At 36.6% G+C, this 25,535-nt stretch overlaps 1 protein-coding gene across 16 annotated transcripts in view; it reads left to right on the top strand.

The window, feature by feature from the left end:
• Positions 1–25,535, top strand: part of PPFIA2 (PPFI scaffold protein A2) — a 472,168-nt gene that overhangs the window by 387,257 nt on the left and 59,376 nt on the right. For 14 of the 16 annotated variants that reach the window (XM_037065742.1, XM_037065741.1, XM_037065754.1 and 11 more), the window contains 4 exons: positions 2,582–2,819; positions 5,930–5,959; positions 8,799–8,929; positions 13,884–14,038. In XM_037065742.1, coding sequence (XP_036921637.1) covers positions 2,582–2,819; positions 5,930–5,959; positions 8,799–8,929; positions 13,884–14,038 — 554 coding nt within the window. The remainder of the gene's footprint in view (positions 1–2,581; positions 2,820–5,929; positions 5,960–8,798; positions 8,930–13,883; positions 14,039–25,535) is intronic. The other 2 variants (XM_037065740.1, XM_037065738.1) reach the window with 1 other exon arrangement.

Below are 25,535 nucleotides of genomic sequence, written 5' to 3'. Positions count from 1 at the left end.
TTTGCTGTGGTTGTACAAGGAGGCAAGCCATGTTTACTTGTGCCTCCATCTTGAGTGGAATTTTCTGAAAAATAATTTTTTAAAAAAGTGCTTCTCATAGTTCACTGATTCTCTTACAAGGAGAGACCAGATACTTCAAACTCATTTGTCACTGCAATGTTCAATAATCTATTCATCTATAGTTAGCTACGATTTGCCTAATTTACTTCTGTGGTTTTATTTTTTCCAGCCTTCTTTATGATTTCTATGGGAATCCCTCCCAGCATACTGGACATCCTAAAAGAACTCTGTTTTGTTGTTATTTTCTTTGCTTTCCACTTATACGTGAGGATTCAAAAGATCAATGGACTACTATTTATTTTTTCCAAATAAATTGAGCATCTAGGTAACTTTGGATTTCCTTTTGGATTAATCTTTGATTGACCTCTTACTTGAATTGTCCCTCTTGGTTTGATTCTTATGCAATTAATAGAATATTAGAGTTATTAACTACAAATCTTTTTTACAAAAGAACCATGTTGCCAGATTTCTCTGGAATAATTTTCTACCAATCATTTTAAATGTACAAAAAATATTTTTTTTGAAGAAGAGAAAGTTTTTCCATTAGCATGTGTTTAAAGCATTAATGGTGCTATACTCTGATATTTGATAAAGCCTTCCTTTGGGAATGTGATCTTTGCTCAAATTAAAATGCATCCATGAAATAAACTTTAAAATAACAGACTATAAATATTTAGTGTAAGTAAAAACTTATAATTAAGATTAGATGTGCTTCTTAATATCTTTATTAAGACTTTATTTTTTAGAGCAGTTTAGGATTCACAGCAAATTTCACTGAGGGGAAGTACATAGATTTTCCCATATACCACCTGATCCTGTACATGTGTATCCTCCCCCGTAAACAGCACAGTGGTGTGTTTGTTACAACTAATGAGCCTGGATTAACACTTTATAATCACCCAAAGTCCATAGTTTATGTTATTATTTACTCGTGGTGTTGTGCATTCTACGCATTTAGCAATATGGTATCAAACGGAGTATTTTCACTGCTCTGAAACTCTGCCGTGCTCTGCCTATTCACCTTCTTCCCATCCCAACCCCTGGTGAACACTGACCTTTTTACTGCCTCAGTAGTTTTGCTTTTTTGAAAGTGTCATAGAGTTATAATCAGATAATATGTAGCCTTTTTTAGATTGGCTTCTTTTATATAGTCATATGCATTTAATGTCCCATATCTTTTCATAGCTTGATAGCTCATATTTTTACTGATGAATAATATTCCAGTTTATTCATTTTCCTACTTAAGGGTATCCTGGTTGCTTTAAAGTTTTGGTAATTTTAAATAAAGCTGCTAGAAACATCCATGTGAAGGTTTTTGTATGTACATAAATTTTTGGCTCTTTTGTATAAACACCAAGGAACATGATCGCTGGATCATATGGTAAGTGTATGTGTAATTTTGTAAGAAATTGCCAAACTGTCTTCCAAAGTAAATGTGAAAAGTGCCCTGGCTGGTGTGGCTTAGTGGATTGAGTGCAGACCTGCAAACCAAAGGGTTGCTGATTTGATTCCCAGTCAGGGCTCATGCCTGGGTTGTGGGCCAGGTTCCCAGTAGGGGGCACATGAGAGGCAACCATATGTTGATGTTTCTCTCTCTCTTTTTCTCCTTCCCTTCCCTTCTCTCTAAAAATAAATAAATGAAATCTTAAAAAAATAAATATGAAAAGACAACTTTACAGTGATCATGACCTGAGGTTAAGGAGTATATGCCCTTGGACTTCCCGATAAGCCATTTGTAGTTACAGAATTATGTCAGTAGGTTCCTGTCCCTCTTTTTTCAAACAAACCCTTCTGATACAAGTTTCATTATAATATGTAAAATATGTATTGATTCAACTTAAATAGGGACTTTATGCAACCCAGCTAAAGCTCTATTTCTGTGTCTTTGAATACCTACTAGTGATATATACACATTCTTGGAGCCTGCTTCTATTTAAAGAAAAACAGAGATGGTTAGTGCTTTTTTTTTCTCAAAAAATTTTGTAGTAACAGTTTAATTTTTTATTATCTATATCCATCTATCATCTATTTTTCCCACATTATTAAATTGTATAATGCTTACTTAAAGAAGACTCAGCTAAATAGGTATTAATGTTTCAAAATGATTCTAATTGATTTCTTTATTGAGGATTTTATCAGTTACACTTTGTTATTGAGTCAGCAGTAAGATTCAATAACTTTATTGGAATCTAAGTTTTGAAAACTCTCATTTTTCATCCTCTGAGTTCCAGTGTAAGTTCAGGATTAATAGCAAAAACTAATTAGGCAGGCAAGGAGTTTTTGTAGGTGATAGTATAGAAAAGGATCAAACTAAAAGTGGAGAGGAATCATGGACTACTTGGAAAGAGAGATTTTCTAAATTTCAGCCAGGAAGTCCCTGGAATTTATTGATATTTATATTTCCTAGAGGAAAAAAAAGATTAAAACACCAGGTTTGTTATAAAATGTTCACAGAGAAGTTTTTATTGACTTATTAGTATTATCGGACCAAATAATGGATCAAAATTAAACTATCTTTCAGGCTAATTCAGGAAGAAAAAGAATCTACAGAGTTACGTGCTGAAGAAATTGAGAACAGAGTAGCTAGTGTGAGCCTGGAAGGCCTGAATTTAGCCAGAGTCCACCCAGGTACCTCCATCACTGCCTCGGTTACAGCTTCTTCACTGGCCAGTTCATCTCCCCCCAGTGGACACTCGACGCCAAAGCTCACCCCTCGAAGTCCTGCTAGAGAAATGGATCGGATGGGAGTCATGACACTGGTAAAATGACAAGTCCAGAGATACTTTACTGCCACTAGGGTTAAGGATACATTATTGACATTGATCGGGTGTTTATTCCAGACTAAGGACTTTCTCTGTGTTTTATTGTTCCTTTTTTCTTCATTTCACCACAACCCTCTGCAGTAGGTACAGATAGTAATCCCATTACCAGATGAGGAGATGTAACCTGCATAGGTGCAGCTTTCCCAAGGTCATAGGATAAGTAAATGGAAGAGTAGGAATCTAAATAGTTATTAGAAACCAGAGTGACTCAAACCATTAAGTACATTTTGACATCTTGATGAAGTAAATTGGGACTTCTTTAACACAATAAATAACAAAAATTATTTTATAATTGATTCAATACACCAACATAGAATATTAAAATTTTATGTATGCATAATATAAAATAATTAAAAAGAAGAAACATCAAAAGCAATAGCAGCAATTTCCTAATTTTGTTTTGATTTTCATGTCAAGATTTTAATCTTTATTATTTAATTCTGTTATTTCATTTAGCTTTATATTTGGAATTGAATGTTGAAAGCATGAATTGGTAGGGATCTGAGTGCCCCTTGCTAAAAATAATACAGGAAACCTCTGGTAAATCAGGTTGTAATAACTACTTAATGCCATAATGTTTGGACATTTAATTCTCATGTTAACATTTGAAATTCTGAGGCTATTACATCAATAGAGAGCAAGGTAATGAGACTTTGAGAGTATGAGTAAATTGCCCATGTCCAAAACAGCTAGTAGACAGAGCTAGATTTTTCCTCAGATTTGCTAACTCAAAAGCACATATTACACTATCTTTCTGTTCTGTGATTACATGGAAATATGTTGAATTGACAATAATAATGAAGATTTAAATATTCTAGACTATTTGTAGAGGTAAAATTCTGTTTTTATAATGAATATTAAAACATTATTATTATAAAAAATAAACTTTTCTATTAAAATGAAAGCATTTGGGGATAGAGTCTAATTAAAATGCAAATAGATAAAATAATAGTTGACACTGTAAACTCTAGCACAAACATGACAAATGGAGGAGAAATTAATAATATTACAGAAAAATATGAAGTGTGTATTATATTTCCACAAGAAGGTTGTAAACCTTCTATAAAAGTTCACAATGTCTGTGTGTGTGTATAATATCTGAACAAAAAGTTGAATTCATTTTCCAAATGACATTTTAAAATAAATATGTTATAATAATTTGTGATATGGCTAGTAAATTGTATATACATACACAGGCATATACACGGTGCTCGTATATAAGTGCGTGTGCTCTCACCTTAGAGGAAAACTACCTTATAAGTAATAACTACCTTAGGTTTTTATTTTATCTTCACAAAGTTTCTCTTATGTGTATAAGTTTAGGTATCTCTTGCTTTGATTGTTAATTGAGAACTGAAACAGCAACTATTTACAGGTGAGGTGACATGTCCCACAGCAAACTTTACATTTATGGGACTTCCATGCAATCAAGTCTATGTAAGAGAAGTGGTGAAATAAAATATATATATATATCTCCTTCAGCTGTTAAGCCAGTGAGTCCTCTAGTCTCTGCTAATTTCTAGGCTTGATATTAAAAATGTTTTTAAAGTAAACAGCACAAGCAATGGCCAATCAGAAAAACGCATCAGAGCTGATGCCACTCGATACAGCAGAACATTTTAGCCATTGTACTAAGATATACTAAGGCAATAACAGCTATGTTATGATCTACTTACTTTAGACATCTAGAAACCATCCATTTGATGTTACTAACTAAAATGATATTATCTTTGGCTTAGTTTCTACATATTTGACATGTGCTACATATACTGATCACCTTCTTTTTACTAAAGCAAAGGAAGAATCTTTGTCCACAGAGCAGTTCTGTCAGCCCTGAAGGCCAGAGAACTTTATTACCTCCCCACCACTATCAGTTCCTCCCATTTTTGCAATATGAGTGCTTTTGGACCTTCAAGTGTTTTCACAAACATCATCAGAATAAACCTGGACAGTGTCATTATTTTATATTAATAAAATGAAACGTGTATGATATTTAGATATGATGTTTTTGTGTGTGACAAAGATGACAGTGCTTCTGTGCATTGCCTTGAGTGGTCAGGCATAAATAAATCAGTGGTAAATGAACATTATTGCTCTGTAATTAGAGTCCTTAAAACATTTATAACATGCCCTGAGGGTTAAAAAGTGTTTAAAATGAAGTACTAATCACCTAATGGAATTTTTCCCTCAAATTCACTATTGTTATAGCGAATCAGGTAGATTTTCTTTTACATTAGAACATACTGGAAGAAAAATAATTTTGTTGGGTATAATTCATATTTGAGTATTCAAAGAACATTAGAAATTTGGGGGACAGAAAATACTATTGTAAAGACATTGTTGTTTGGGTTGCGTATGTTTATATGCTTTAAGGTTTTTTTTGGTTTATTTACTTTTACTAATTGTATTCACTGTTACCTCACCACAAATACATAAGCTTAAATAACATTTTAGCAATATTTAGTTAGAATACTGGATGAGGTAAATCAACCCATTTTCTGGTAACAATGAAAATGTAAAGTATAATGAAACATTTTAACAAAGACATTAAGTGAATAAGGTTCACATGGATCATAAAGAACTAGCTTTGTAAAAAAATCTGCAAGATTATCGACAGGAAAGCAGCAGTCTGAGAATCGTGTTACACTGGGAGCCGAGATTTTGATAGACCTATTTGCCCACAGGAGGCCCAAGGCTCTGCAGAGGTGGGAAAAAGATGAGGAATTCGTTCCATATTTATTTCTGGCCAGCTCACTGCACGTGTGCTTTATGTTCCCTGGGGCCTCATACCTCACGTCTCCTGCGTGTGCACCGGCTCCTTCATGGCGACACACCTCCTATGCCATCAAGGAAGTTCCCTCTCTAAAGTAACTCCTGGAGGAGCGTTTTTATAATGATTAACAAATGAATACGGGCACAATTTATTTAGGAAAGAATTTTTAAAATAAGAAAACCAAGTTATAGATACTATGTAAACTTGTACAATGGTGAAATGACAATCATTAACTAGTTCTGTTTTATGTTGCTTTCATCACTGACAACCGCAGCCCAGTGATCTAAGGAAGCACCGGAGAAAGGTATTGTAATGACTTTTATGTGATTACTAGTTGAATACTCTTTTTTTTCCTATGAGAGCTTTAAAATTATAGTCCTTCCAGTTAAATATTTTATTAACCTAAAAAATAAAATATTAGGAGCATTACAGTATTATTGAATTCTTTAAATATGATCATCAGAGCAAATTACTTAAAAATTGATGCTTATTGGAGCAATGATTAGATCACAGGGACTAAGTATTTTGATTTTTGACTCAACACTTACCTCGCTGTTGATACAAAGAATTAGATGATTTACTATTTACACTAGAATAATGCTTCCTATTTAAAATGTAGATTTCACCATTATTCAGTTACAGGGAGGCCAGCAGATCAGGAAACAGCTGCAGTGAGAAGATAACCAGTTAAATTTCCCAGCTATCTCTTTACCAGGTTATCCTTGTGCAGGACTGGGCTCGCCACACTATGCAGGACCACAGGGAAGCCAGTGTGTGTGAGGCGACAGACAGAGTGAGGGGGAAGTGTGGGCAGATTTTATCATAGTTTCTGAGGGGAAGACAAGGCAAGGCAAAGCAAGTAAAATTAGGATTGGCTGTTTTGAATATTTTAGTGGATTCTAGGTTTTAGGAACTGTCTCCAATAACTGGCCTAGAGTGATTAAGGCAGAGGAATATTGCTTCCTGGAGTTTAAGAGCCCAGTGGTTAAGATGGTATGGGATAGATATCTTGATTGATTGATTTTCCCATGGTAGGCACACTCTCCAGGGACGTGGTTTGCTTTCCGTAGGAATTAGCTGACCCTGGAAAAGCAGTCTCTCCTGCCTCAGATGCTAGAGCATCAAAAATATAGAAAATATGAAAAGAGAGCTGATATACTGCTTTCCTGTGCAGAATGAATTCAAGAGCATAAATATTGAATATAAGAAACCTAATGGACTCCAGTCCTGGGAACATAGGAGAAAATCTGAGTAGACTTTCAGTGCGTAGGAGAAAGAAAAAGTCACAAAGAAAGGTCCTGTCAGAAATGCAGCATCAGGGTATTCAGAGGATGACATAATTGATTAGTTAAAAAAAGTAAGTTATGGAAGACCACAAAACTAAAAATTGTTGCATATCAGACTAAGGAGTTACATGCATGATTCCATTTACACTTCAAAAGAAAATATTAAGATAAGTATCCTGGCTTCCATTTTACTGATGAAGAAATGTATTCTCTCAACAGGTAAGGAATTAGCATAAATAAGAGAAACCAGGATTCAAATCCATCTCTGATTCCAAAGTCATCTTCTTCAATTTTGTTGATATAGTGTGAGCTCTCAGCATTGTTCAAGGGAACCATTTGTGTATAGTTTTCTTAAAAGCTGATATTTAAAAAATTGGCATAGTTTAACTGTCAGAGCAAAGAGAGAAGGGTATTGTAAGAGGGTGTTTCAGGAAAAAAACCTGGAAGCAGAAATCATCGTGCTTAGCAGAAACGATCATAGAAAACAATCATGGTTAGATCATGACCTGTGAGAATGTAAGCATCCATTGGGAAGAGTATGGAAGCACACTTCATGAGTTTAAAAGGCATGTGAGTTTAGAAAGGGTTTTCCATGGCATTGATACCACGCTGAAAACAATTGTAGGAAATGATTATTTTAGTGGCACTATGCCAGTTGGAATGGAGAGAGAAAATTCTATTAAGATACTTGCCTGAACTGGCCTAAGAGTAATCTAGGCTTGTATAACAAGTTACTTGTTATACAAGTAACGATCCAGTCACTCTAATCTGGTTAAGAGTAATCTAGGCTTGTATAACAAGAGGACAAGCAGATATTTTCATTAATTTTCTCCAGTGAATGAAGCCCTTTTCATATATAAAACATTGAAGCATAATACCTTATAGAAGAAACAATCAAGATATTGCATAGACATCAAATGAGAAGACAGGCTTTAAAAATTTTGCTATAGCTAATCTTGGAACTTCTTCAGAACTTCTGCAACTACTTCAAGCTGTGATTTTCCACAGTTTTTCTCTCGTTATATATACATTTATGCACAACGATACTGTGAATAAATTATAAACATCATTGTGAAAATATATACTTAGCATTAGATTTGATTGTTGAAAGATCTTATTTTAATACAGCTATCTCGCTATCTCTGGCAAAATTTATGCCATCCAGGATTGTCCTGAATTCTGAAATAATTGTTCTTTAAGGAAATCCCGTGTCTCATTTTCTTAGGGTTCTCTGTGTGCCTTTGTTAATTTTCACATGACAGGTAGTGAAATAAAATAGTTTGTAAGAGTTATGTTCCTGCCTTTTATTATTGTGATTTTAAAAAGTTTTTATATGTTCATATATAAACTGCCACTCATTTTTAAACACCTGAAATATATTTCTCTAGCTTGGTTAATTTAACACATAAACTTTCTCTAATAAAGTTATAGATTGACAACTTGTCTTCTCACTTCAAAACCCCCATGTAAAAAATGTCTGTTTCATGAAAGCCTGACTATGTGTTTTCTCAGTAAAGTTGCTCCAATTTTTTAAAAACATTTATATTTTGGTATATTAAAACAGATTTCAAAATTGCTTTTTCATGGTCCCTGCATAGTGATCTATGGTATTTATTTACTATTAAATACTTTTTCTAGTCGGACCTTGTTCACTTTAACTGGAGTGTCTCCACTTTTAAAGATTTATTAAATTCACATTCTTTAATAATGTGACTTTGTGTATGTAAAACCTATATGCCCCAAGGTTTTTTTGTTTTTGTATTAGATTTACTCAGATAGCCTTGTTTTGATGATTCTCTGTTTTTGTTCACTTCAGTTGAAATTTGAAAGCGTTCATCGGAGTGTTTTTACTTCTAGATCGCAGTGGTGGAAGAGGATGGTCGGGAAGACAAAGCGACCATTAAATGTGAAACTTCCCCTCCCCCTACCCCTAGAGCCGTGCGGATGACTCACACCCTGCCTTCTTCCTACCACAATGAGGCCAGGAGGTAGGCTCCACCCCCCACGCTGTGCAGAGTGTGCTCCCCTCCGGAGAACCTTCTTCTTCCTTTCAGTGCGGTCAAGTAGACTGTTTAAAATTTTATATAAATTTTTTTAGTTCAACTTGTGAAATAAATAAAGGGCATACCACTTGTGAAAAAAGTAAAATTTGATTCTGAGATCCAATTTTTAGTTTTAAAATTAACATCATATTTGTGGTCTTGTTGCTAGCCATGTATATAGGAATAGCTCTTCTATTTTGGCTGTGTACTTTCTATAAATGGAGTCAGGCTAAAGGAAGAACTTATAAGGAATAGCAACAAAAACTAAAGGGACTCTGGGATGTAGGGGCAGAAATCTTTTCCCACCTTCCATTTTAGATTTTTTGACTGGTCTAAATTAAATTGAAATAAGACACATTGACAGAAGAAACACATGTTTTATTTGTATGGGAGCCTTACAAACTTGTGAGGCTTCCTGGCCACGAGGCTTATATACTCTCCTGTGCTAAGGGCAGGGGTCAAGGGTTGGGGGCTTCACGGGGAGGAAGATAATTCATAGAGAAATGAGAAGATTATCTGTTTGTAGATAAATGCTGGCCATGGTTGCAGCATCGCCCTCTGATGTAACAATGCCCCTCTCTTAGTGGCTCTCTTCCTCGTACAGGTCCCTGTGTGACTCCTTGTAGGCATTTAAGGCCGGGGTGGTGGTAAGAAGCTTTCCTGAAGTGCTGGACTCGGATTCTCTTCAACTTAAAATAATTCACATGCCAAAGTGGCACAGGCTGAGGTCGGGTATTCTTTTTCCCTCCAAAGACAAGACTGTAAATTTGGCTTATAGTGTAAGAGTAATTAAGGTCAGAAAATTCCCTGATTGTGCCTCATTTACTTTTAGCTGACTGCAAGGTAAGCCATCTTTTGGGTGTTGCTCCTTCTTGGGCAGAAAGTTCTTAGGGGAAAAAAAGCACATTTACAAAATCCTGAAGGACAAGTTAGATTAGGAAATATCCCATCTGTCATAGTGACTCTTCATCCTGTAACTGTGTGGCATGGGCGTCGGATGCTTGTCGCCCTTAATCCACATGACCCAAAGATTTGTGTGGAGGGAAATAGGTTTTTATTCACAAGTTCTCAGCCTTGCAGGGGCTAAAGCATTCCTGCTCTGAGCTCTTCTCTCCTACAAGACCTGGAACTTCTTTTGCTCCCCAAAAGACTAGAAGCCGAAACCATGCCCAGAAGTTCCCCACTTTCTTATCTGTCCATCAGCTCCATCCTCTCTGGAGGTTTGCATCTCCATCCTCTCGGGGGTTTCAGAGTCACCATCCTCTTGCAGCAGCTCTCCTTCAAGGTCTGGGATGCACTGCTCTCAGTCTCCTTGTAGCAGACCAGGACCCCTGTGCCTTGCTGTGCTGGATCTTAGTGTCTCAGAGGCTGGAGCCCAAGGAGGCACACATCCTGGGGTGGGACCCTACCTCTAGGAGCAGAGAGCTTCCAACCATGTGGGGCCTAAGCCCCCTGGGGGGCTTGGCATCTGTCTGGTCCCACGAGCTCTCCTATTTATGTAAAGAGCAAGGGCCAGAAACCCAGAGTATCCAAGTGCCAAAGCAAGACAACCCTAAATGAAGAACTTGCCCCCCGTGCCGAAAGCCCAGAGAGAGCCAAGAAGAACCTGTACCAAGGTCCAGAGCAAAAGAGAGAGCCTCACTTCTCCATTCCTTTGCTTTTAAAAAAGGCCCTCCTAATATCCCGCACATGCAGGAAGCCAATGGGAGTGTCCAGCTTTTCCGCCAATGGCCATTTTGTCTTTGCCCCTCTTTCCAGGCATGGGCAGAAGTCTCCAGTTACCTTGGGTGGGGCAACCAGCTCCCACAGTGCTGATCACCTTTGTCATGAGCAAGTAGCCTCAAAGCTTGGGCTACTAAGCCCCAACTCTGGTTTCAGTCCTTGGCGCTCTCTGCCCCTCCTCCTGCCAACTGCATTGTGTTAATACTGGCCTCTGGCCTAGGGCAGTTCCACTTTTTCAGGCAGCCTCTCCCTTTGGAGAAGGCGGACTTCTCTATTCTGCTCCCTCATCACTCTTCCCACTCTCTGCATTTCCTACCAAGGCGGGAGTGGTCTCTGTGCTGGATTCGGGGGGAACTCTGGGCCTGATGTCTCACTCGTTCTCTGGGAATCTCAGGTCTGACCTATTTCATTATAATACTGTGCTTTCCATCTACCTAAAAAAATTGCAAGCAGATCTTTACTAATTAATGACGGAAATAAATCTAAGCATATAATTTAATCTTAAATGTATGTCCTTTTATTGTCATCAATTGCAGCATCTCTAGATACATAATTGATATAACTGAACATAATAACAATGATTAGTGCTTTCAATAAGAATTTGCCATCTAAAAAGTATATGTTTTGCAACAAATATTTTTGAAAACAGAGCTTTCTGTTCTGGCAAGCACTTTTTGTTTTGTTTATTTTTAATTTCTAATGTGGGAAAAACACTAATTACTCCAGCTTCAAAATATATATTTCCTTCACTGTCTCAAAAAAGAGTGAATTGTATTGTAACATATGAAAAGTAATAGCTTTTGGAATTTAGAAAATGTGACCTCAAATTAATTAGGGAAAGTAAGTAATGAATTTAAATAATTCATTATGATATTGTCAGTTTAATAGTTGTAGAAAAAAGAATGATGGCAATATCTATTGAATCTCTCCTATTAATATACTGTCAGATACACTGGCTAGGAATGTACCAACTGCTTGAAAGTCATTTCAACCTGTGGAGAATACCTGAAGAAAAAGTATACGATGATCACTACTGTATGCAAATTGTTACTTGTGAGTCCCAGCTAGATGATTTTATTTTTTTTTAATTTTTATTTAACTCTTGTTCAAGTACAGTTTTCTTTCTTGTATTCCCAGCCCTTCCCCCCTCCAGTGCTCCCCACCTCCCTCCCATCTCCGCCCCCCACCTTAGTTATTGTCCATGTGTCCTTTATACTTGTTCATGTGAGTCCTTCCCCTGTGATTCTCTCCCCTCTCCCCTCTGGACCCTGTCAGCACGTTCTGTATTACAGTGTCTTTGGTCACATTTTGCTTGCTTGTTTGTTTTGTTGTTTAGATTCCTGTTAAAGGTGATATCATATGGTATTTGTCTTTCACTGCCTGGCTTATTTCACTCAGCATAATGCTTTCCAGTTCCATCCATGATGTTGCAAAGGGTAGGAGTTCCTTCTTCCTTTCTGCTGCATAGTATTCCATTGTGTAAATGTACCATCGTTTTTTGATCCAGTCATTTACTGATGGGCATCTAGGTTGCTTCCAACTCTTGGCTATTGTAAATTGTGCTGCTATGAACATCGGAGTGCATAGGTTCTTTTGGATTGGTGCTTCAGGGTTCTTAGGATATACTCCTAACAGTGGAATTGCTGGGTCAAAAGGCACGTCCATTTTTAGTTTTCTTAGAAAATTCCATGCCGCGGCCCGCCGCAGCAAGGGTGGTCGCGAGGTGAGGTGAGGGACTGAAAGAATGGAGAGGACCAAATGCTCTGCTGGCAAATGGCAACTTTATTCAAGGAACAGCTGTCTTATATACAAACTACTGTAGCCTAAAGCAAGACCGCAAGGAACTGGGAACAACGTTGTTGTTACAAAGTTTGTACACACCCTAGAGTTATCAAAAGGGCAGGATGTTCTCATATCCTCGGAACATGACCCATATGCCAAGATCTTGTTATTTCCTTCAAGGCTGAGAACAAGATGATAAGAAGAAGGTCAGGAAAACGTCAAGACACCCGCTGGCTCCAGGGACCAGAAACCAAGTTCCTCCACCATTTTCACAGTGGAGGACTCTGTCCTTGATCCCCTGTGACCTGGCGGGCTCCCACAATTCCATACTGTTTTCCATAGTGGTTGTACCAGTCTGCAATCCCACCAACAGTGAACTAGGGTCCCCTTTTCCCCACAACCTCTCCAACACTTGTTGTTTGTTTCTGTGTTTATGGTAGCCATTCTGACTGGTGTTAAGTGGTATCTCATTGTGGTTTTGATTTGCATCTCTCTGATAGCTAGTGATATCGAGCATCTTTTCATGTGTCTCTGGATCCTCTGTATGTCCGTCCTCCTTGGAGAAGTGTCTGTTCAAGTCCTTTGCCCATTTTTTAATTGGGTTGCTTGTCTTCTTTGAGTGGAGTCATGTGAGTTCTTTGTGTATTTTGGAGATTAAACCTTTGTCTGAGGTGTCATTGGCGAATATGTTTTCCCAAACTGTTGCTTCTCTTTTTATCTTGATACTGTTTTCCTTGGCCATGCAGAAGCTTTTAAGTTTGATGAGATCCCATTTGTTTATTCTTTCCTTTATGTCCCTTGCTCTGAGGGACGTATCAATAAAAATATTGCTGCATGGAATATCTGAGATTTTCCTGCCAACGCTCTCCTCTAGGGCTTTAATGGTTTCACGCCAGCTAGATGATTTTAAATGGAGTGAATTAGGCTCCAAAATAGAGAAAGGTGGCTAGATGAAAATACAGTGAAACCATAGATTACACTTTATTATGAGTTATATTTAAATTTCCTATCATAGGTCATTCATTATGTTTAAGATTTAAAAGCACTCCAAGGAAGAAATAGATAAAAGATCAAGTGCTAAATAATAGAAAATAAATTAACATGTAGTTAATAAGCCCTCTTATGTTCCTTGCTTAGTTTGAGGTTGTGTGGAAAATAAAGAAAAAAATCATTTGGAGTAAAAAGAAATTTTTCTAGAGAAACTTTTGAGACTCAGGGCCCTAAGGATGAGGAAGCCACACTTCAATATGCTTAAGAGGAAAGGTGAGCAGAACGGGAGAAAATTATTTCCAAAGTCTACTTGTTCCTCCTTTCATGTCTTCATAAAGGAAGCAAATGTTATGTAATTTTTGGATATTGCATCAAATGAGCATTTGCCCTCCCTTGTGTTTTGCAGTAGTTTATCTGCCTCCCTTGAGCCAGAAAGCCTGGGGCTTGGCAGTGCCACCAGCAGCCAAGACTCTCTCCACAAAGCCCCCAAGAAGAAGGGAATCAAGTCTTCAATAGGACGTTTGTTTGGTAAAAAGGAGAAAGCTCGCCTTGGACAGCTCCGTGAGTATGCACGTCTGACTTTCTTTTTCTACTCACTTCGGTCACTTACGAGTGTCCCTCTATTTTTTATTTCATTTCATTTCTGTTTTTTTCATTTTTTCTTTTTCTTATCAGACAAACTCTCCATCTTAACCAGCTTGATAAAACCAAGGTAGCTGAACAGAGGTTTGACAAAACTTACAAGAGAAGAATACTCTATTGTAAAACTTTTAGTTCTCCCAATTTCTGTTACAATTTATTTAATGCTGACTCTGTGACAGACACAAAAACCCTCTGAGGGAAAGTGCTATCACTGTTATTCTCATTTATTGATAAGTAAGCATTGTCTTAGTGATTTGCAAAACTGAAATATCCCTCCTAGTTCCAGTGTTTCAAACCCCTTTAAAACCATTGCATATTCTGCCACTTGGAGCACAGATGTGTATAAAAGCTTAGCTGTCTGAATTGAACAGCTTTTTTTTTTTTGGAAAAAAGCAGAAACCTACAAAAGACCAAAAGAATTGTTAGGTCAAAATAAAGCATATGACATGTGAGGCATAAAATATAAAGGATAGGGCTTCTTTGTCTAAAGCGATGACAGCTTCCCACTATCAAACTCTACAGCGTGTAGGTGTTGGGGGAGGGGTGGAAGGATTGGGGGAATAGGGATTGTGTTGGAATTAGTTATTGTCAATGGCTAATTGAACAAAAATCACTTGAAATGACTTTAGGTTATTATATAAACATATATATAGATTGATTGATGGATGGATGCATGGATAGAGAGAGAGAGAGATACACGTATAATTGTCTGAAACAAACATAATATGTGAAATATATTTTCTGAAGTGGTGATATATACACTTAGGTATTTTTGGTGTCTTCCTATATGTGTATTTTTTCTTCTAAAATTTTTATTCATTGTGTTAAGTCATGATTGTGTATTCTATTTTTTCTTCTTCTCCTTATACTTAACTTAGAATTAGAGTTAAATTATTGAGAATGAATTTAGTTCCTATCTGCAGTAGTAAGTGCTAAACAGAATGATAAAATTTCTAAACACTGCATTTGTTTTTTCAAATAAAGAAATGATTATTAACAAGTAATGCCTCAACTACCAGGCTGAGTTTCCTGTCTTGGTACCAAAATAATATCTGAGAATCATTTTCATCTTTTCAGATATAAAATTGTAGTTTTATTCAAAGATGCCTTTCCCAACTTCCACAATGTGAAACCCACTCAAAACATCAGAAACCAATTGAAACTGATGATTCAGCTAGCTGTGTGATTAAATGTTATTCAGCAGGAGAATTAAATCCTCTTGGATTTTCATTTGTCATAAAAGGACCCCCTTAAACTATCAAAACCATTATTGCATAATCAAAGAAAAGGGAAGGTGATTCTTTTTTGGATACAAAATGTCTACTTCAATATTGTTTTAAATTTTATCTTACTTGACAACTGCTCATAGTCTTAGCAAATTATTTGTCATTCCCAATATATTATAGTATAACCCACAATGGTGTTGATAGTTAATTATTTTTGAATATTTAATTTGCTAACATGCTAGTCATTTTATATATTTATATTCCAACATTACATATTCATCTTAGATTCCATACTTTACTTTTGCTGTTTAAAATGTACATAATTGCCTTTTCACTTCACTTAGTTCCTGAATCACGAGAAGTTTTGCCAACCATATTGTGTCCGAGGTACAGTTAAAAGTCAGAGAAATGTAGGCCCATCTAGAAACCTAGATGTTCTTACCCATTTCCAGGGTTGTGTATCTCTGTGACACACAACAGAACAGAAGAGATAGGAAAGAATTACAATTATATTCATATCAACTCCATCTAAGTCAGAAACTCACAATAGTTATAAGACTTCTGAGCTCTGAAAGCTTTGTTTCACTCGATAGAACGATAGCGGCAGAGTATAAACAAAATCAGGATCAGCAGCACGGTCAGGGCTACAGTGTGGGTGAGGAAGACCATGACAAATGTGAACCTCTGGAGCTATATACATGCTACATTGAAGGTGAGTCAAAGTTCTCAGAGAAACCAAGACTATAAAGTCTTTATTCAAAATAAAATTTGACTGAACACGAACAACACAGGCACAAGTACGTTCCAATAAACCATATTTGTACCCCCCAAAAAAGATGCATGGTACCACTGGCACTTTGCTTAAGAAGTATGGACTCAGGTCTACTTTTAGCCTGGAAGGTGAATCCAGGTTGCAAGCAATAGACCATGAAAACTTACCAACTCCAGGGACTGCCACCTCGTGCTGCTGACTTATGCCTCAGTAGAAACTGAGGAAGAATTTCTAATGACTCTGATTTCTGATATCTTGATGTGGAAACTCAGACACAGCAGCATCCCAGTGTTCTTTCTTTTACCATCAAAAATAGGAGATAAGAAAGGATGGCGTGGAAAGTAATATGGTAGAGGAACAGTGGTGTCAAAGAACCAAACTGAAATTTTGAATCACGTCCTAAAATTTGCAACTCTTAGTTAAAGAATTTATTTCATAAAGACAGAGAAATAGTCTTGGCTGGTGTAGCTCAGTGGAGTGAGTGTGGGCCTATGAAGCAAAGGGTTGCCAGTTCGATTCCCAGTCAGGGCACATACCTGGGTTGCAGACCAGGTCTCCAGTAGGGGACACATGAGAGGCAACCACCTATTGATGTTTCTCTCCCACTGTTTCTCCTTCCCATCCCCTCTCTCTAAAAATAAATAAATAAAATATTTTGAAAAACAGAGAAATATAAGTTAACCTGATAGTAGCTGTGCTGGATGCCTTTAAATGAAATATGGTTTGGAGGAATGAATAAAATCATGCAACTAAAACTATTAAAATGTTCACTTGGTTCTATCAGAAATGATAAACAACAAGGAAGGAATTCTTAATAATTCACAGAGCAGAATATTTGCAAAGGGGATGTTACTTGCCTTAAATAGCATTCTAAAAAATCTAGGTTAATAAGGTAAACTTCAGTTGTGCTGGTTCAGTCAATATGACTAAATCAATAACCCCAACCACAGAGCACCAAATTCAATATACTACATATAATAGATTTCTATAAATGTGTTACTAACAGCAGCAATACATAAACATGTACAGCCTTTCATTTAAAACCAAACCAAACCTTCAGTATGTTTCTGGCCCAGAAAATTTTACCTGCTGTTGTCTGTCCTATCGAAACAGCCAAGAACAAGGCTTTGGAAACCTGGGATCCATGACTAGGCATCAATAATTAGAATCCTGACTGGCTTTACTTTTAATTTTATCAGACAGCATTAACCTACTTTGAAACAAAACAAATTAAGCTGTGCTTAAAAATAGCCATGTGAAATGAACCTCATTTGTTTCATTGACAAAGTTACCCAGTAACAGAATAAGAAAGCTAGTGGAGGACTCATGACATCCCTGCAGACTGATGTCACAGTGGGGCCTTGGTAATGGCAATTTGGGGAGGGAGTTAAAATCAGTTGAACAATACTGCCATAATAATGCCAGTGAATAGAGAGATGTGACGTCACTCAAGGTCTCTAGTGGCATGTTTAAGACACCCTCCCCTTGGCCAACACATCTCCCAATCACTTGGATGTGAACATTTCAACAACACAGATATCTGGTTTATGGATTACTGATATGGGTAAGAATCACAAATGAAAAATAGACCTTATTCCTAAATACTATTTTAAAAAGGTGAGATACGGAAGTTCCAAAATACCCCATTCTTATTTTTATAAGAAAACATTAGAAATTTCATGTGACTCTCAAGTCGATATATTAATCAACAAATGTAGGCTACATTAATAGACATAATATTGGGATAAGAGAAGGCTTTTCATTCTACTCCACTATAATAAGATAACAGCCAAGGAATAGTATCCGTTTCTGTTTACTGCACTTTTAGAGCAATCTCATAACCTTGGAGGAAGGGTAAAGGGGATGATTAAGCTGATATAGAGAACTGAGCTCGTGTGAGGAGTAGGTGAGTAGATGGGTGTGTTTATACTTCTTGCTGATGCACTGATATAGCTGATTACAATATTTGAAGAGCCATTATGTGAAAGAGCTCTAGGCTTTTTCATTGCTGAGTGAGGATATAAAACTGAAACCAAAGTGTTAAAGTTGTAGAAAGATTGACTTCATCTTAATGTAAAAAGAACACAGGGGTGTCAGAATTATCTCCAAAGAGTTGCCTTATGAGGTAATGCCTTCTTTGTCACTGAAAAACTAGGTAAGTTTAAAACAAAAACTAGGTAAATACTAGGAAGATCTGTTGTGGAGGGGATGCAAGCATTGGAAAGATAGACTGGATGATCTTTAAATGTCCGCTTCAACCCTAATAACACTGGACGTATGAAACCCTAACATTTAAGTCTATGTCAAGCAACTCTTTTTTATAAAACATACATCATGAATTGTTTACTATAAGAATGTATTTATGGAGTTCAGGCCAAGATGGAGGTATAGATAGAAACACTTTACTTCCTCACACAACCGAAAGACAGATAACAACCAATTTAAAAACAAAAAACAAGCAGAAGTGCCAGAAAATCAAACTTCATGGAATTCCGACAACCAAGGAGTTAAAGAAATAGTCACCTAGACCAGTAGGAGGAACAAAGATGGGAGACAGGCAGCAGAGCAGAGAGGTTGCACAGCAAGGTGGCAGACACCATGGGTGAGTTGGGCCTGACTAAACGGAAAACTAAAGACTCAAAACTACCTATAAGATACTGTGGGGGTTGTGACAGTGGGAGAAACTCCCAGAGTCACAGGAGAATTTATTGAAAAGTGGGCCTAGAGTGGAGCAAGCAAGCGGCGTTGTTCCCTCTCTGACCCCTCTCCTATAGACAGCATCACAACTCAGCAAAGAGGGTTGGCCTGCCCAGTGAATACCTAAGGCTCTGCCCCTTACAACATAACAGGTGCTCAGAGGCAAAGAAATATGGCCCAAATGAAAGAACAGATCAAAACTCCAGGAAAAAGAGGTAAGCAATGAGGAGAGAGACAACCTATCCGATGCAGAGTTCAAAACAATGGTAATCAGGATGTTCACAGAACTGATTGAGCTAGGTCACAAAATGAAGGAAGAAATTAAGGCTACCCAAAGTGAAATAAAGCAAAATATGCAGGGAACCAACAGAGAAGGGAAGGAAACCAGGACTCAGATCAACAATTTGGAACAAAGAGAAAAAATAAACATCCAACCTAAACAGAATGAAGAAACAATTTTAAAAAATGAGGAGGCTTAGGAACCTATGGGACAACTTTAAGCCCTATAACACCAGAATCATAGGGTTGTCAGAAGGTGAAGAACAAGATCAAGAAATTGAAAACTTATTTGAACAAATAATGAAGGAAAACTTCCCCAATATGGTGAAGGAAATAGACTTCCAGGAAGTCCAGGAGAGCCAAAGAGAAGCCCAGAGAGTCCCAAAGAAATTGGATGCAAGGAGAAATATACCAAGGCACATCATAATTAAGTTACTTAAAATTAAAGATAAAGAAAGAATCTTAAAAGCAGGAAGAGGAAAGGAAAGAGTTACCTACAAAGGAGTTCCTATACAACTATCAGCTGATTTCTCAAAAGAAACTTTACAGAAATTTCTGTAAAGAAAACTTCTGTAAAGTTACAGCAAGAAAGAGGCTTTAAAGAAGTGTTCGAAGTCATAAAATGCAAGGACGTACATCCAAGATTAATTACTTTACCCAGCAAAGCTAGCATTTAGAATAGGAAGGCAGATAAAGTGCTTCTCAGATAGGTAAAGTTAAGGAATTTATCACCAAGCCCGTATTATATGAAAGGTTAAAGGGACATACCTAAGAAATAGAAGAACAAAAACTATGAACAGTAAAATGACAACAAACTCAAAACTATCAATAACTGAACCTAAAAAATAAAAACAAAATCTAAGCAAACAACGAGAACAGAAACAGAACCAGTGAAATGGGAGATCACATGGAGGGTTTTCAGTGTGGAAGGGAAGGGATAGAATGGGGGCAGGTACAGGGAATAAGAAGCATAATTGGTAGGCAGAAAATGTACAGGGGGAGGTTAAGAATAGTAAAAGAAACAGAGAAACCAAAGAACTTATATGTACAACCCGTGGACATGAACTGAGAGGGAAGGGAATGCTGGGAGATGGGGAGGTGCAGGGTGGAGGAGGGAGAAAGAGGAGAAAAAACTTGGGAAAAATATAATAGCATAATCAATAAAATATACTTAAAACATATTCTAAAAATCCTATATTAAATGCAGGAGGCAGATGATATAGCTTTTCAAAGGAATACTGTAGTACAACTTCTAATGAAGTAAGTAAATATCCTCTAAAAAAGAATGTATTTGTATTTTTAAATTGTAGAATTTTAGAGTTAGACAATATGTAAAGATCATGTAGTGGCCTACATTCAGTGCTGTAAGAAAACGGATGTAAGTTGAACAGTGATCAAGGAGCATGGGTTTGGGTTCCTAGTTCTCATTTCCTGGTCTCCTGCTCCATACAATACACTCTTTCAATCAAAAATGCCTGATTGAGTTCCTAGTCCCATAGTACAAGTCTGGTAACTTAACAAAATTTAAAATGTGATTATTTTACCAAGATTATAACTTTTTCAGAATATTACACATAAATGCATAAAAATTAAATAAATTCAAGGCAATATTAAAAAATTACAGAATACAGTGTAAATTTTCTTATGAAGGATACAGATATAAGTAAGGAGTTCAGTTTTTAATTTGAACTATTAATTTTTTTCTCCCTGGATACATTTGATTCTACAAGGAATATCTAAATGCACTTTTCCTACAGAATTGAAGAGGTGTAAACCTAGAGATTCAAACAGAACTTATGCCCGAGAACTGAAGCCACATGAAAGAACAAACTGGCAAGGAGAATGTGATGGAAAGGAACTTGGGTCTTTTCCTCAGTTAGTCAGAAAGTGGGTTATTCACTGGCATCAGAAATGTGAAACCAAACCATCAAGCAAAGAAAATGATCAGAACTCAGGCAAGTTAGCTGACTGTGGAGAGACTGGAAAAGCAGAGCTCAGAGGCTGCAGCTTGAAGCAGAGATAAGCACATAAAGTGAAATAATCGAAGGTCCAGGGTCAAGTATCAAAGTAGAAGCTAGAAGTTAAAGCAATCAAGTACCCTGCTAGGAGGCAGTTTACCTGACACTTACACAAGTGGTGGTAGAGTGTGGAGGAAAGGTAGAGATGTTAAAAAATGTACTGCCTCTGGGGGAATCATCTGCTCCATATGGTTTTAAAGTTAATTCTTTTACTACCTGGGAAACACTACCTCTCCCAGGTCTTCAGAGAGCCCTAATAATAATGACTATAAAGAATAAAAAACAGAACACACATGACCAGCCTAGCTGATGTTAACAGTGAAGGGTGAGAATAAAGAAAAGACGGCATTGACAGGTATTGCAAGAGAGGAAACCAAAATCAAAAACAAAAAGACCTTCAAGAATGGAGAATTGAACAAATAGAACCACATACAGCAAAGCTATGAAAAGATAATAGAAAGAAGAAAATATATTAATTTTGAACAGGCAGACTCCCCAATTAAACACATATAAAGTGGATATATTATGGATTTTTTTTAAGAGCTACTTTTACAAATTACCTTTTAACACATCTGAGAAGCAATGCATTTCGAAGAGATTTCTTGCCTACTAAACTGCATATCCCTTAATTTATGGTCATCTGACAGATGTATTATAACTCTCTGAGCTCACTGACCTGCTATATAATGAGTATGAAAAAGAAAACAATTGCATCACAACAAAAACAGAATCAGCATTGCACCAGCACTATTTAGCAATTATAAATAGCAAGTGCCATTCTACGCATAAAACTTGGATGGCTATGCTGGCTTTTCCCCCCCAAATTAGATTTTTCCTAAATGCTATGGAACCAAGAGATATATAAATTCCACAAAGTATCAATTAAAGATGACTCATTCTCTTCAGGGTGAAAGCGCCTTTCTTTGGAAAAAGCAGTATTTAGCTTCAATTACGAGTGCATTTTTTTACACACTCTTTATGGGCCAGGCACTGCCCAGGTGCATTCTCCAAAGAGCTAACAGACCAGAAACAATTAAGTAAACAGTTTCAAGTGTAAATATAGAAATAATACCAAAGAGAAGTCGAATAAAAGAGTGATGAAGCTACTGGTCAGTAGCAGTTTATAGTCACAGTCCCCCTGGAGTTAGAGGTCTCCTTTTTTTATACAATAGCAGGGACTTCTGCTGGAAAAATGAAGAGGCAGAGACCTTAAAATGCAGATTTGTGTCAGAGGTTTCTCCACACATGTACATCAAGGGCCAACAGGAAAGAAATTATTTTGAATAGAGTCTAAAACCCAGGCAATATTGAAATATTTGCTCTCATAATCCAAGTGGACAAATATTTTCAACCAGTACCACCTATAGATTCAGTCATAAGAGGGTCTTTCCTTGAATCCCTCAGCCTGGATCCTGGGAGGCCTCACACTTTGTAGCAGCTTTACTGAAATTCTCCAAGAGCTTTCCTCTGGTGCCCGAGAGAGGCTGAGGCTGGAATTGCCATCAGGGCAGGGCATCCTCAGCAAAAAATAGGTAGACCTGTGTGGGTCCAGTTGCTGGAAGCACTGAAATTTTCTGTTACATTTCAGAGCCTGGGACCAGCTAGGGAGGCAGTATCATCTTATCTTACTAAACCATATGGACCTGGGTCCCTGTTTCTCCCCATCAGGGCGCTCCTTAATTCTCGACTCCATGTCCTGCTGAGCTCAGAGACTTGCACCTATGGGGTTGTTCTGGACCAATGGCCTGTGCCTGGTTCCTGAAGGGTAGTCTACTAACTGAACCATTCACTTCTGCTGGCCAGAATGATATTGTGTAAGATTGGACCACTGGATTGCTGCCCCACTGATTTGAGTGGGGCAGCAATGTTTATATAGAAAAAGGGCTGGAAAAAAATACTGAGTTGGGTCACACTTTAGGAGTGGTCTTTCTCTATCACTTCCAAATCCTCAAAGGTATAAAGGTGTACTTGATAATAAATAGACCAGAGAACTCTGAAGGCAAGAATTTTGGCTTGGGACTTAGTATGTGCAACTGCCAGGGGCCTATGGACAAGGCGACATGTAATTTATTATCTGAGGGCCCACTGAATCATAAGCCTCAAGCCCTTTATGCCTAAGTTCCTTTTTCCATGAGATGGGTGGAGTTAATGGTGTTCTCCCCATAGTCTCAGTAAATCTCCTAGAGCAGGAGTCACCCACAAGCCAGTGTTTCTCATCAGGGGCACTCCTGACATTTTCAGAAAGACAAGGTATCCTCTACTCATTGAGGACGTTTAGAATCCTTGTCCCTACTTGATGTATATTAGTTTCACTTTGCAGTCATTGTGACATCTGAAAATGTAGTGGCCTCTTTCCACCAACATAAGTAAATATTTGCATTCTCTCCCTGGGGGCCGATGCTATCTCCAGTGTAAGAGACACTCGTGGTTAGCCCTGCCAACAGAAATATAATTCGAGCCACAGATGTGAGTCTCATTTTTTATTTTTCTAATAACCACATTAAGAAAAGTGAGATAAGGGAAATGAATTTTAATAATACATTTTATTTAAACCAATATATGAAAATTTTATCATTTTAACATGTAATGAGATAAAATTACTAATTATCTATTGTGTACATATATGCATATATATATATATTCGTACTGAGTTTTCAAAATATTGTGCATATTTTATATTACAGTATTTAATTTGGACTAACCACAATTCATGTGTGGCTCAGTAGCCACACATAAATAGTGAATAAAGTATCAGCACAAATGAATAGATATTCCTAAAGTCCACACAGCCATAGTAGCTTGCTGATACCCTTGACAAAGTGAAGCAGACTCACCCTTACGCGAGTTGGCTAGCTGGTCAGGCTGTGGAAAGGTAGACTTGGGATTTATGGGACAGCTGGATCAGTTCCATGAAAGAATGTTCTTTTCATCTAGAAATAGTTTAATTGGGCTGAAAAAATGAATGTATTTATACTTTTGACCCTGCTTAAGGGTACATTCCTATATATGTTGCATAAAAATAATTTTACCTACTCTATTAAGTGTCATTTTCTATTGGAATTTTCAAACTGGATGTATCCACAGTCTCTATTAAATTCTTCATTTAAAGGATATTGATTTTGAAGTATTTATAGTATTTTCAAGCTCCTCGTGCTTTTTATTTTTATAATTTTATTTATAAGAAGCAAATTCAAATCCTGTTTTTTCTGGATCTAGTTTTGACTTATAAAATTCTTCTGGAGCTTTTGTTGTTTCTCTTCCAGAGTTCTTATTAAAATTTTTTTTTCTGTAATTGAAATCTTTGGCTCTTGATCAAATTTGCATCAAAATTTAGTTGTTACTGTTTATTCTAAAGAATAAAAAGTCTAATCCAACCACACATTGGCTGAAAATATCTCACTGTTTTGAATGGATTCATTTCATCCATCTCCTTGTCCCCATCTGTATGGCTGAAAAATTTTGTAGCTTTAAAATGAATCAATCACTTCCATTTACATTTAAAAAGTATAATTTTATTGTTAATTGCAGATTGTGAATAATAATTTGTGGATATACAATAAGGCAAGTATACCAATGAGAGAAATGAAATGAAAATATTCACTCACGGTACATAATGGAAAAATCCCATATTTAAAAATGATCCCCAAGGGTGCTTTAGTTAACTATTGGATGACTTTACTAGTGATACCAATAATGAAAACCTTTTATAATAAAACAATTGCACATTTGCATAACTGAATAAAATACATTTTTGTCCCCAAACTATGAATTCCAGCATAAGATCTAGACAGCCATCAATGTGTTTTTAGTCAAATAGAACTTTCTTACAGCTTGTAAGAGTAACTTGTTATATCAATGACCCAAAATTAATAACATTGAGTATTATAAATTATTTGCTAAAATAAATTATGAAAAACGGTACCAACGAAATTTGTGCCTGGTCAAGTCCTACGAATATTAGGTAAAGAAATATCTATTTTAATGACAGAGAATAAAAGTTGTCTGTAAGAGTTCTTATTTACTGATATATTGGTATAATTTCTTGTGTAGTCTTTGTAAGAGTTAATATTAACTTAAATCTTTGTATCTGATCTTGAGCTTAATTGGAGCCTAAATCCACTTTCATTTTATGTATATAGAATGATATATAAATGGTATATATATATATGTATATATATATATTTTTCACATTATATATGGTATATATAATACCTTAATCTGCTTCAGTATAATGAGTATATTTCATGTTCTTACATAGAATAGATACCAAGGAGAAAACAGAGCCCAGAATTAAGTTTTCATTTTTTAGCTATAACAAATATATATGAATTAATCTATGTACAGAGATTCTGCATTAAATAATTGCACTAGAAAATGTGTGATTCCGTGTTTGATGCTTAACATATTTCTTTCTCCTTTCACTC

This window comes from Sturnira hondurensis, unplaced genomic scaffold (assembly GCF_014824575.4).
Source record: "Sturnira hondurensis isolate 20B ecotype Veracruz unplaced genomic scaffold, ASM1482457v3 Scaffold0016135, whole genome shotgun sequence".
Classification (NCBI taxonomy): Eukaryota; Metazoa; Chordata; class Mammalia; order Chiroptera; family Phyllostomidae; genus Sturnira; species Sturnira hondurensis.
The sequence above is the reverse complement of the archived record's forward strand: the minus strand, read 5'-3'. Positions and strand labels throughout refer to the sequence as shown.